At 43.8% G+C, this 12,290-nt stretch overlaps 1 protein-coding gene across 1 annotated transcript in view; it reads left to right on the top strand.

The window, feature by feature from the left end:
- The window catches only part of Acss2 (acyl-CoA synthetase short chain family member 2), a 41,229-nt gene that overhangs the window by 22,657 nt on the left and 6,282 nt on the right, over positions 1 to 12,290 (top strand). The window contains exons 3-10 of the mRNA XM_038332053.1: positions 4,701 to 4,792; positions 4,990 to 5,093; positions 5,314 to 5,386; positions 5,651 to 5,726; positions 5,875 to 5,989; positions 11,007 to 11,144; positions 11,586 to 11,756; positions 12,032 to 12,165. Of these exons, the coding sequence (XP_038187981.1) occupies positions 4,701 to 4,792; positions 4,990 to 5,093; positions 5,314 to 5,386; positions 5,651 to 5,726; positions 5,875 to 5,989; positions 11,007 to 11,144; positions 11,586 to 11,756; positions 12,032 to 12,165 (903 nt within the window). The remainder of the gene's footprint in view (positions 1 to 4,700; positions 4,793 to 4,989; positions 5,094 to 5,313; positions 5,387 to 5,650; positions 5,727 to 5,874; positions 5,990 to 11,006; positions 11,145 to 11,585; positions 11,757 to 12,031; positions 12,166 to 12,290) is intronic.

Genomic DNA, 12,290 nt, shown 5'->3' with positions numbered 1-12,290 from the left:
ACATGTCACCATACCTGGCTAAAATAGTGTATTTTTAAAAGGTATTTTCCCCAGTCACTCAATTTTGAATCACTGTTTTTAAATTTATTCATAATGCTTATCATAACTTAAAAATATCTTGGTTTAATTGTTGCTTATATATTACCTACACTATCATTAATATATAAGCTCTGTGATGTCAGGTGTCTTGGACATCAGTGTCTTGTTCTACACATGCATATAGCATGTAAAATTGTTAAATAAGCAAAGAAAGAATTACTAAAAGAAACCAGGCCAGACTTAGGGAGTCAAGAGATAGAAATTATGCTATAGAATGTGGGTGACATTTTCATTGCTGTTGTTATTGAGTTGAAAATTATGTACTCGCCTTTAATCCCAGCACTTGAGAGGCAGAGGCAGGTGGATCTTTGAGTTCAATGCCAGCCTGGTCTACATAGCGAGTTCTAGGCCAGCCAAGAGTACGTAGTGAGACCCCATCTCAAAAAGATTAAAAAATCTTTTATTCATTACTTTCTTTATGTATTTATGTATTCATAGGTAAGGTCTCACTTATCCCAGGTTGGCCTGAAACCTACTGTGTAGCAAAGGATGATCTTGGACTTTTATGCCTCTATCTCTTGAGTATTAGGATCATAAGCATGTGCTGCTGTACCCATTTTATACCATGCTGGAGACTGAACCCAGGGTTTCATGCATGTTAGGAAAGCATGCTACCAACTGACTATATTTTCCGGCCCCTAAAATGTTTTATTTTTAAAGATGTTACCTCTGGAATTAAAACTAAGTGCATTCGTTTTAGAAATTATTTTATTTTTATTAAAAAAAAGTAATTTAAGAAATTGTGGCTAGAGGGTTTTTAGTAAGATGGTTTATCATGTAAAAGTGCCTGTCGCTAAGCTTGATAACCCCAATTTGATCCCAGAATCCACATGGCATAGAGATCTGATTAACAATTTTTGTTCAGCTATCAAAAAATAAAGGTTTATAAAAACCAACCATGCCGGGCGGTGGTGGCGCACGCCTTTAATCCCAGCACTTGGGAGGCAGAGGCAGGCGGATCTCTGTGAGTTCGAGACCAGCCTGGTCTACAAGAGCTAGTTCCAGGACAGGCTCTAAAAAAGCTGCAGAGAAACCCTGTCTCGAAAAACCAAAAAAAAAAAAAAAAAAAAAAAAAAAACCAACCATGTTCAGTGAAATCAAAGTGATAAAAATATTCCATCCTATGATCATCTTATTTGAGAAAAAAGAAAGATTGGAAAAAGAGCATGTGAGCCAAGTGTAATCCCATTGCTTTGGAGTCAGAGACAGACAGGAGAACTGGACACTTGAAGCCAGCATGGTCTGCTTAGACAGACCCTGCACCAAAAAACAAATGAAGGGAAGAGGGAGGGAGGGAGGGAGGGAGGGATGGAGGGAGGGGAGGAGGGAGGGAGGGAGGGAGGGGAGGAGGGAAAATAAAAGAGCCAGAGAGATAGCCTAGTGGCTAAAAGTGTTAGCAGTGCTAGCCTGAAGACCTGGGTTCAATCCCTAGTCCCACATAAAATGCCAGATGTGGTAGTGGACATCTGTAATCCCAGAGCTCCTTCAGTGAGATAGGAGGCAGAGACAGGAGAATTGCCTGGAAGCTCCTGAACCTGCTAGCCTAGAGTACAAGACACAGCAGAAACAAAAGATTCTGCTTCAACAAGATGAAAAGAGAGAGCCAACTCTGAGCTCTGCGCCATGGCATGTGCACCCACCCACACGCAAGTAAATACATAAATATTTTTAAAAAGAAAAGAAAAAACAGTGATGAAAAGCAGGACAAAAGCTCTTTCTGTCCTCTTGGTGCATGTAGAAGCCTGCTGGAAACAGGATTTCTTCTTCCTTCTTTCTTCTTCCTCCTCCTCCTTTCTTTTTTAAGACAGTTTCTCTGTGTAGCCCTGGCTATCCTGGAACTAACTCTCTCTCTCTCTCTCTCTCTCTCTCTCTCTCTCTCTCTCTCTCTCTCTCTCTCTCTCTCTCTCTCTCTCTCTCTCTCTCTTTCTTTGTAAATAAGGGCGGCCTTTGAACTCAGAGATCCACCTGCTTCTGCCTCCCAAGTGTTGGGATTAAAGGTGTCCACCACCTTTAATGGAGATCTTATGGAAACAGGACTTCTAAAAGGCAAGCATGTCTGGAAGGCTATGGGACTGTTTTTGCTATCTATAATTAAGGTATCGAGAACCAAAGAGCACACATGGCTCTCTTAAAACAGAGATATTTATGCATGAGATGAAACTGAATTCTATCTAGGCAAGAGTTGTTCTGATGTGTATAAACCAAAACACACCGGAGTGATTCCTGGAGGTAACTGAATAAAATCAGAGTCTGGACACAGACTCTATGTGATGCTGTACCCCTCATAGATGTAAATAAATAAAAATGAGTTTGTGCTTTTGTTTTTTAAAAAAAGGACAAAATAATCAAACTGTATTCATAAGGACTTATGGGTAGCGCATGGTTATTCTTGAATTTAACGTCTTGAGCCTTCATCTCCTGAGTCAAGAGGTATGTGCCACCATACCCGGTCTCATTTGTTGTCTTTTTTTTAAAGTGACTATCTTTGTTCCCCACTGCCCTAGCCTCCATCCCTCATTTCCAGATGCTTGACTAGGTGAGGGCCTCTCACCTAGTGCCAGCCAAGTGTTGTGCCACTGAGCCATATCCTCAAGTCCAAAGATATTGATTTTCAAATTTTAAATGTATGTCATAATTACCTAATATTTCTCTGTACTAGCTGTAATAAAGAAGCAGATTTATAGTGCTATGCTTCAGTGGGTAGCTTCACATCCACACTTATGCACATGACCCTAGTTAAACTCAGTGGGTCACGAAACAAAATAAAATGGAATCATACAAGTGGGAAGGAAATTTATAGAGAAGGAAGGTGCTGATAGTCGGGAGAGGGCTGAGTGTGGTCATAATGTGTTTGTACCTGGATCAAATTGTCCAAGAACAATCTCTCTGTGTATGTGTGTGTTTAAAGCAGATTTCAGGGCTGGTGACATGGCTCAGTGGTTAAGAGCACTCATTGCTCTTCCACAGAAACTGGGTTTAATTCCCAGCACTCATATGGCAGCTCATAATCCTCTACAACCCCATTCCCAGGGGATCCAATGGCCTCTTCTGACCCCTGAGGGCACCAGGCACTCACATAGTTTACATACATACATGCAGGCAAAATACTCATACACATAAATTTCTTAAGATTTGTTTTAAAGTGGATTCTAAACTGAGTAAAGGTGCTTGCTTCCAGGCCTGATCTGATGACTCACATGGTGAGAGAACTCATTTTCACAAGTTAGCCTCTGACCTCCACATGTGTCATGGTGTGTATGTGTGTGTGTGTGTATGCTTACACAAATAAATAAGTGTAAACAATTTTTAGAAGTACAATATTATTTTATTGGATTTTATATTCTGATTCAGTAGATCCAAACTGAAGTCCAGGAATCTAGATTCAAACAAATTCTTTAGGTAACTGGGACACAAGCAATGTGAAGACCCTATTCTAAATAACAACATAAATTATATTCCTCACTCATTTTTTTCTTATAGTAGCCCAATCTGGCCTCAAGTTTGTGATCTTGCTTTAGCCTACCTAATGCTGGGACTACAGGCTTACATCACCATACCTAGATGCCACAGCAGTTTCTTCATGCCTTTTCTGAGAAAGGTCTCATGTAGCCTACACTGACCTCCCACACTCTAAGTGGCCAGAGATGACTTTGAAAGCTTGATCCTTCTGCCTTTACCTCCCAAGTGCTAGGATTGCAGATGACTGGAATTTTTTTTTATGTTTCTTGTTGTTTGTTTTAGACAGGGACTCATACTGTAGCCGTGACTAACCTGGAACTTACTGTGAAACCCAGGTTGGCCCTGAATTTGAGGCAGTTCAACTTGAGAACTTCCTACCTTAGTCTTCTGGATAATGATATTACAGATGTGAGTCACTACACTGGGCTTTAATTCAGTCTTGATACTTTATAAAAGTCATATATTGCTGGATCTGATGGCACACATCTTTAATCCCAGTACTTGGGAGGCAGAGACAGGCAGTGAGTTCTAGGCTAGCTTGGTCTATATGGTGAGTTCTGGGTATGAGACCATGTCTCAACAATAGCAACAACAATTGCAAGGCACATCTGTTATGTCATTTCTCTTTAATACAACCCTAGGATAAAAGAGAAGGGCTCACCACTCCAGTTTGCCAACATAAAAAGACTCAGAGGTAGACACTTTCCAATCTCATAAAACATGCATACAAAGTATCTTGAGAGGCCAAAGTGTCTGTCTAGTCAGTTCAAGATATGGTATCAGGGAACTGGAGAGATGGCTCAGCAGTTAAGAGCATTGGTTGCTTTTCTAGAGGATCTGGGTTCGATTTCTGGCATCCACATGGTGGCTCATAACAATCTGTAACTCCAGTTCCCGGAGATCCAATGCCTTCTTCTGGCCTTGGGTGCAGCAGACTTGCAGGTGGCACCCAGACCTACATTCAGGAAAAACACTCATACACATAAAAATTTTAAATTAGCTAATTAAAAGTTTTTAGAAAGATGGAGCAGAAGAGTGCCAGGCACTGAGATGAGCAGATGGAATTTTGCTACTGCTCCTATCTTGTTTATAAGAAAACAGAGCTGTGTTCCTAATTACTGATTCTTTCTGGTGTATCTCAGGGAGGGCAATGAGCCAGGGGAGACCACCAAGATCACATACCGTGAACTTCTGGCCCAAGTGTGTCAGTTCAGCAATGTTCTCCGTAAACAGGGTGAGTATGGGGTGCAAGAGAGGAACTAGGGAACCTTAACCCTGAGCCCTCTGAGGAACTGGAGAGAAAGAGGACAAGAAATGTGGGCATCTGGTAACAGGACCAGAAAAGTTAGCTAGGAGAGGCCGTCTGAGTGGGACGGGGCAAGGATAGCAAAACTGGTCCATAGTCCTGTCCTGTGTCTTTCTTTGCTGTAGGCATTCAGAAGGGTGACCGAGTGGCCATCTACATGCCTATGATCTTGGAACTCGTGGTGGCTATGCTGGCCTGTGCCCGCCTTGGAGTTTTGCACTCCATTGTGGTAGGAGCTGGGGCTGGTGACAGGAACCAAGGGTGAGGGACAGGGTTCTGGAGAAGGAAATTGGAACTGGATGGTGAGGGATCATAAGTATAGGTCCAAACCAGATATTCAGTATCTTCTGGAACCCCGTTTTGGAGATGCTGATTTTCATGACCATCCCTTTCCTCTATTGCTCAACCCCTAGCCCTCGCGTTCCCCTCAGGCCATTTTCCTTCCCTAGTTTGCAGGCTTCTCTGCAGAGTCTCTCTGTGAAAGGATCTTGGATTCCAGATGCAGCCTTCTCATCACCACAGGTGACTAATTCCTCCCCCTTCTCCAGGTCCCCCGATACCTCAAGTTGGTCTCCATTCTGTTTGTTGATTTGGGGCTACTTGGGATGGAGGGTAGGGTCTGCTTGCCTGCCTTCTCCTCATCCTACCTCGGCCGACTCTTTGTCAGCCCAAATCATCTGGAAGAACCAGAATCAAGAAGCTTATTCAGGAAGGGCCCTGCGGACATTAGGCCCACTGGGGAGCATGGTGTGTACTAAGGCCTTGAATGTTTATTGCTCCCCAAAGATGCCTTCTACAGGGGGGAAAAGCTCGTGAACCTGAAGGAGCTGGCTGATGAGTCCCTGGAGAAATGCCAAGAGAAGTAAGTGTGCTGACCTAATGGTTACCAACTTAGGGCGCCGGGACCTTTCTCCATTGCCAGCTTCCCTTTGCTGTATACTCCTAGAGGGGTATGGGTACATCTTGCCAGCTTCTTTTAGCCAACCGAACCAGCCTTTTCTTTTCTCTAGGGGTTTCCCAGTGAGATGTTGCATTGTGGTCAAACATCTGGGGCGGGCAGAGCTGGGCATGAATGACTCCCCCACCCGGTCTCCCCCAATTAAGAGGCCGTGTCCAGATGTCCAGGTGAGTCTGACACCACTGTGCTCTCCTTTGGGCTCTAATTCCCTCTCTTTTCCTACCCAAGGATTTCCTATTTTTTCTCCTTGGCTTCTTCATCATAATAGTGTGATCTGGGAACAATTCCAGGAAAGCTTCCTCTAATAGAGCTGGCTGACAACAAGGGTATGGCCTTGAATCTGGGTAGAGAAGGAGCCTAGCATGAGAAACTGTGAAGGTTGATAGGCAGAGGGGACCCTTAGGGCTTAGGCTTGGGCTTGGGTTGGAAATGTGCTGGCTGACTTGGGTGACTATATATACCCATTTTGATTGGACTGAGACTTGAATGAGCTACATTTGTGGCTTTGGATCCATTACTTCTGCTGAAAGCTGTAGGAAAGTTCCATTGACAACCTACAGTTTGGAGGGGCATAGTTATGTAAATTCTGTGGTCCAAAAGGAAAAGGGATTACTTAGAGTCTTTGATTTGAAGTATTCTGAGCAGTGTTGGGACCAGAGAGGCTAGTGTGGGACTAGAGAGATTGGGGCGCCCAATCAATATTAGAAATTCTGTACATAATAGGGGTTAGAAAAATGAGGCTGAGGGGCTAGTGAGAGGGCAGGATGGGAGAAAGAAGGCATCTAGGGGTTTAGGGAACACTGACCCTTCCCTCTCTCACCTCTGTCTTTTGGACCCTGCTCATCAGCCTTTCCATTCCATGGGCTCTTAACAGGGTAAGCTGAAAGAGAAATCCAAGTGCGTCCGACCCCAGGTATCCACTTCTTCACTGCTCTGATCACTGCTTCCCTGTGTGCTTGTCTGTCTGGCATCTGCTCTTTGTCTGTTTGCTCCAGTAAGGTTACTGACAGAGCTAAGTTCCCTTTGTTCCAGTTATTTGGAAGGATTAGAAAAGCAAATGTCTGTTCTGCCTCTGTTGACTCACATATAACAAGGATATCAAAGTTAGCAACAGACATCCCAGCTCACTCCTGCTGCATAGATCCTTTGTGGGAGGGGGACTAGGTAACCTGTGAGAAAGCATACACTGTGCATTTGGTTGGGGGGGGGGGCAGGGTAGAGCCAAGAAAGATAGGAAGCATATGGAGGAGGTACAAACTCTGATCTTGAGATTTTGCCATCAAGTTGGGAAGTTAAACCTATATTGTAAAAGGAAAAAGAAGTTTTCTATGGGACAGCAGAGAAGAAATTCTTAAATACATTTATATGCAACTTGGAATTTATAACCCGTACATAACTCTGACATAATTAAGTACTAAATTCAACAAAAGTCACACTGTAGGTGGTACTCAAAGCAAGTTAGTGAGAAGCAATGGCTTATGGTCCAGAGAGACCAATATTTAGTTGTGTGACTTGAAATAAGTCATATCTCCTTTCTGTACTTCATTTTTTAAAAAAATCAGTAATAAAGACATGATATATGATTAAACGAAAATGGTTTCCATCCCTAAGACAAAATATAAAGGCCACTGTTCCTGTGAGCTTCACCATCTTCACAGGTCACTTTGAACCCTCCATGACTGACTTCTGTGCTGGTGGAACATAAGCCCTTGCCTGACTCTCATGAGTATTTGAACACAGACCAGATTTCTGAGAAACTGTTTTCCTTATAAAATATAGTCAGCACTGGGTTTAGGAACGCACGCCTTTTATCCCTACATGGGATAAAAGTGGGAGGCAGAGTCAAGGATCCCTGTGAGTTCAAGACCAGCCTGATCTACATAGTGATTTCCAGGCCAGCCAGGGCTGCATAGTGAGACCCTGCTCCAAATAAAAAGGAAGGAAGGAAACAAAAACTAAATGAAACTGCTTTTGAAAAAAGATAACAAATTTGGTGGTTTGGAATCTCCAAAGCCAGACTGCCTGGGTTCAAATCCTACCTACCCTGCCTGCTCCAATGTAAGCCTGGGTAATTTAAGCTTTCTTGCTTCAGTTTTTCTCTATGTAATGTAAAGACAGTAACTGTACTTATAGGATTTTATCTATATATATGGTATCAGCACGTAGTAACTACTCAAAATATATTAGGTGTTTTCACTGCCCTTAAAAACATCAGATAGACTGGTAATTTCCAGAAAGAAGACTGGGAAAAACAAACACATAATTCAGTCTCAAGCAGCAAACTACTGGGTTTTTGTTTTTTAGAGATGAAAGTAAAATCAATTACAAAAACAAACAAAAAATAAAGTAAAACAAAACCAAAAGCAAGCAAGCAAAACGAAATTAGTCTCACAATGTTCAGGTGTGTTTGTGTGAGACCCGCAGCGAAAGCTGCAGAAACCATGGCAGGCTCCAGGCTCCTGCCCTGTGCATCTCCATTGCAGGGCCTGCTCCAGTTTTCGGGTGTTCTTCTCAGCCACACCACCTACGTACTCCATATCCCCTGACGACCTGGTAGCCTCCGAAACTGTTCTGGCCCAAGGACAAGGGCCAGCTCCTCAGTTTTTATTTTAGAAAACACAGCCCTTTCCTCTTTCAAGGCCATGGGCCTCATAGGTACACACAAAATCCACAAGCAATGTTTGCTTCACTAACAGCTCCTCTCTTTCCTGATCTCACGTCAGCTGCATAGCTGGAGCACCACACCTGCCCCACCCCTCCCTACACACAAACACCTATAAAGGAAACAGGGTTTTAAGATTGTAAAAGTTCTCTCATTGCCAAACCACAGTGTAACTTTGTCTTATCGTGTCAATTCAACGTACTATACACTATCTATAAGGAATATTGACATAGCTCCACTCAAAAGCAGAATGCCCTCAGCTCAAGTAATAATTTGACAGGAAGAAAGTATTCATGTGATAATGTATACTCATACTGTATGTAAACTCATACAGATCTTCCACTAAAAGATTAAGGTGCCTTATTTATGTTTTCTTGCTGGGACAGCTTGTCTGTTTTCCTCCCCGCAACCCTTAAGACACGGTTTCACTTTATAGCCACAGCTGACCTGGAACTCCCTATGCAGACCAGGCTGGCCTTGAATTCAACATGCCTCTGCTTCCTGAGTGCTAAGATTAAAGGCATATGCCACCCTATCCAGCCTCTTATTTTTAATGACACACTCACTTAGATCATTTTTTTTTTTTTTTGGTTTTTTCGAGACAGGGTTTCTCTGCAGCTTTAGAGCCTGTCCTGGAACTAGCTCTTGTAGACCAGGCTGGTCTCGAACTCACAGAGATCTGCCTGCCTCTGCCTCCCGAGTGCTGGGATTAACTTAGATCCTTTTTATAACACTCATATTCTCTTGAGTAAAGGGCAGGTGACACAGAAAAGCAGGGGTGGTTAGAGTCATTTTCCAGTTTATCTAACACTTCATGATTTTTTAAAAAATATTTACATAACAAATACATAGCAGATGTCTATGTATTAGAGGGAGAAATTCATTTAACATTGCTATATCTACCAGTTAACCAGAACCATTGCACATTCAAGAATAATCTAATGGAAGCAGATGTAATGGCATGTACTTGTCATATGGAAGCTGAGACTGGAGAATTGTAGCTGGAGGCAAACCTAAAACCTTGTCTCAAAATAAAAAAAAATACTATGAAAGGGCTTTAAGATAGCCAAAGCAAACCCCAAACATTCCTCACCATCTTAACCTTTCCCCAGTGGTCATTAAACTTCTCCCTAACCGTTTTGACATTGGTTAGTCACTCTCTACCTGCAGCAATCAAAGGCCTGATGCTATTAGACAACATCTTTCTCTATTGACATTTATAAGACCCTGTCAGACCTTTATGGCAAAAGGAACTTGCCTTGTTTAAAACCCCTTAAGGGGCTAGAGAAATGGCTGAGCATTAGGAGCACTTGCTGCTCTTGGGGCCCGGGGCCATCCATCACTCACATCAAGAGGCTCACAACCACCTGCAGCTCCAGTTCCAGGGGAACTAAAGCCCTTCCAGGCACCTGCATTTATATGGCACACAAACATACGCTCACATACACACATTCACATAAATAAGAAAAAAGAAAAAAGAAAAAAGAAAAGTGAGTGACTTCCCATAGTCATACAGCAAGAAGATAGAACCCCAGCGTAATTTTTGAGACATCTACAGAATCCAACTTCACCCAACAGAATGGAGAATGGAAAAACTAGTTTTCAAAGAGGTGATAGCCAGGAAAAGAAAGCAGTTTCAAAGGAGAGGTGAGAGAAACTGCAGGATAGCAGATCCCGAGGTCATTGTCAAAGGCAATCAAGCATACTGGGACACCCCTTCCCTGAGAGGAATTCACCTTGGTGCTTCTTTGTCAACTTGAAATAAGACTTCCTGCTGAATGGAACCTGTCTCTTGAAGTAGGGTCTGCTGTGGGTTCTACATCTGTAAAGATACCAGAGAGCACCTCCAGAATGGGATGGAATCCAAACACATAGGAAAAAATCTTGCTATTAACTAACAGAGTTAAGTGCTCACCTGTAGGCAGTGACTAATTTTGTTTTCCTGAGTTGTGTGGTTGTCTACATCCCCACTGATGTGCCACCAGTCCCATAGTACATATGTGTGTATTTGGGCTGTGTATGTATAGTTATTTATCCAACAATGTCTTCTGAGTGTCAGATACATTAGTAGGTGCTAAGGCTATGGGGAAATGCAGATATGCCACTGCCCTCCTAGAGGTCCCAGTCTAGTTGGGGAGATAATCTAGAAAGCAGAGTGACTGGAAATGTGCGCTGTATGGGAAAGAAACCAGGTGCTGTGGTGATAACAGCAGGTGGGACGGAGTCTGTCAGACACTGTTCAGGGAAGTCTTTCTAAGAAGACTAATGAGTACTGCAAGACTGGAGGAGCCAGGGAAATGGCAAAGGAAAGCTGGGGAAGGGGCAATCTGGAGTAGAGGTAGAGCAAGAACAGCAGAGTGAGTCTGTTCTCTCTGCTCCATTGTACCCTGGAAGGGCTCCCTTCTTTTCCTGTGCACCTATATGCAGGGCTCTTACTCCTCCAGATGCCAGACAGGGGTGTCTGCTGCCTCTATCTCGAGCTTTTACAGTTCTTCCCTGCCCACTCCTGTTTTCCTCCTCAGATCTCTTGGAATGAAGGGGTTGACTTGTGGTGGCATGAGCTCATGCAAGAGGCAGGGGAAGAGTGTGAGCCGGAGTGGTGTGATGCGGAGGACCCACTCTTCATCTTGTATACCAGCGGTTCCACGGGCAAGCCTAAGGCAAGTGTGTGTGTGTGTTTGTGTGTGTGTGTGTGTGTGTCTGTGTCTGTGTGTGCGCGCGAGTGGTGTGTGCGCGCGAGTGGTGGGTGTGTGTATGCATGTGTGTGTGAGTGTGTGTGTGTGCATGTGTGTGTGTGTATACAGGTGAGGAGTAAGTTTCTGAGAAAGCTTGGAATGACAACAGAAGCCATTAGATGGGGTGCTAGGAATGTGAGTGATATGGTGACTCAGATTTCTGAGAATGTAAGTGGTCAGTATATTTATGTGACATCAGGGTGTGACAAAGGAGATGGACGAGAAACAAATGGTATGAAATATGAAAGAGCATCAGCAGGGTTAGAATCTCTAAGAAGGATCTCTTTCCAGCTCTGTGTGGGCTCCATTTGTTGGTCAGTAGAGGTGGACACAAAACCCCAGCCTGAGGCTCCATTCTCCCCACAGGGTGTGGTGCACACAACTGGAGGCTACATGCTCTATGTGGCTACAACTTTCAAGTATGTGTTTGACTTCCACCCGGAGGATGTGTTCTGGTGTACAGCAGACATTGGCTGGATCACTGGCCATTCCTATGTCACCTACGGGCCACTGGCCAATGGTGCCACCAGTGTTTTGGTGAGATGGGAGCTGGGACATGGACAAAATTCTTCCGGGTGACTACCTCCCAAGCTTCTTAGTCTAAAGAAGGGAGACTTACAAAGGGACCTACTTCCTGGAGAAAGAGGAATCCCAGGGGGTTGTATATCATACTAGAAAGTTCCTTGGCTTGTGTGATCAGAGGGTAAAGACGTAATTGGTCAGAAAGGGCAAACACTGAACCTGAGGGAATGGTAGGGGATTGGAAGGACTATTGGAAAGGGCCAAAAGTAACCAGATTTCATTGGGGTCAGTTTGAGGGGATCCCCACATATCCAGATGAGAGTCGCTTGTGGAGCATTGTGGACAAATACAAGGTGACCAAGTTCTACACAGCACCAACAGCAATCCGGATGCTCATGAAGTTTGGAGATGAACCTGTCACCAAGTGAGCCCCCTCCCAATCTGCTGTCCCATAGGTGTCCTTCAGAGCTGAGCACTGGCCTTTGTGCAGTCTCCTTCTGTTGTCTCAACTTCCTGACCTGGAACAGGGGAGGGGGCAAAGATGCTGAA

Source organism: Arvicola amphibius, chromosome 5, assembly GCF_903992535.2.
Source record: "Arvicola amphibius chromosome 5, mArvAmp1.2, whole genome shotgun sequence".
NCBI classification, from domain to species: domain Eukaryota; kingdom Metazoa; phylum Chordata; class Mammalia; order Rodentia; family Cricetidae; genus Arvicola; species Arvicola amphibius.
This window is presented reverse-complemented; position numbering and strand designations above follow the sequence as displayed.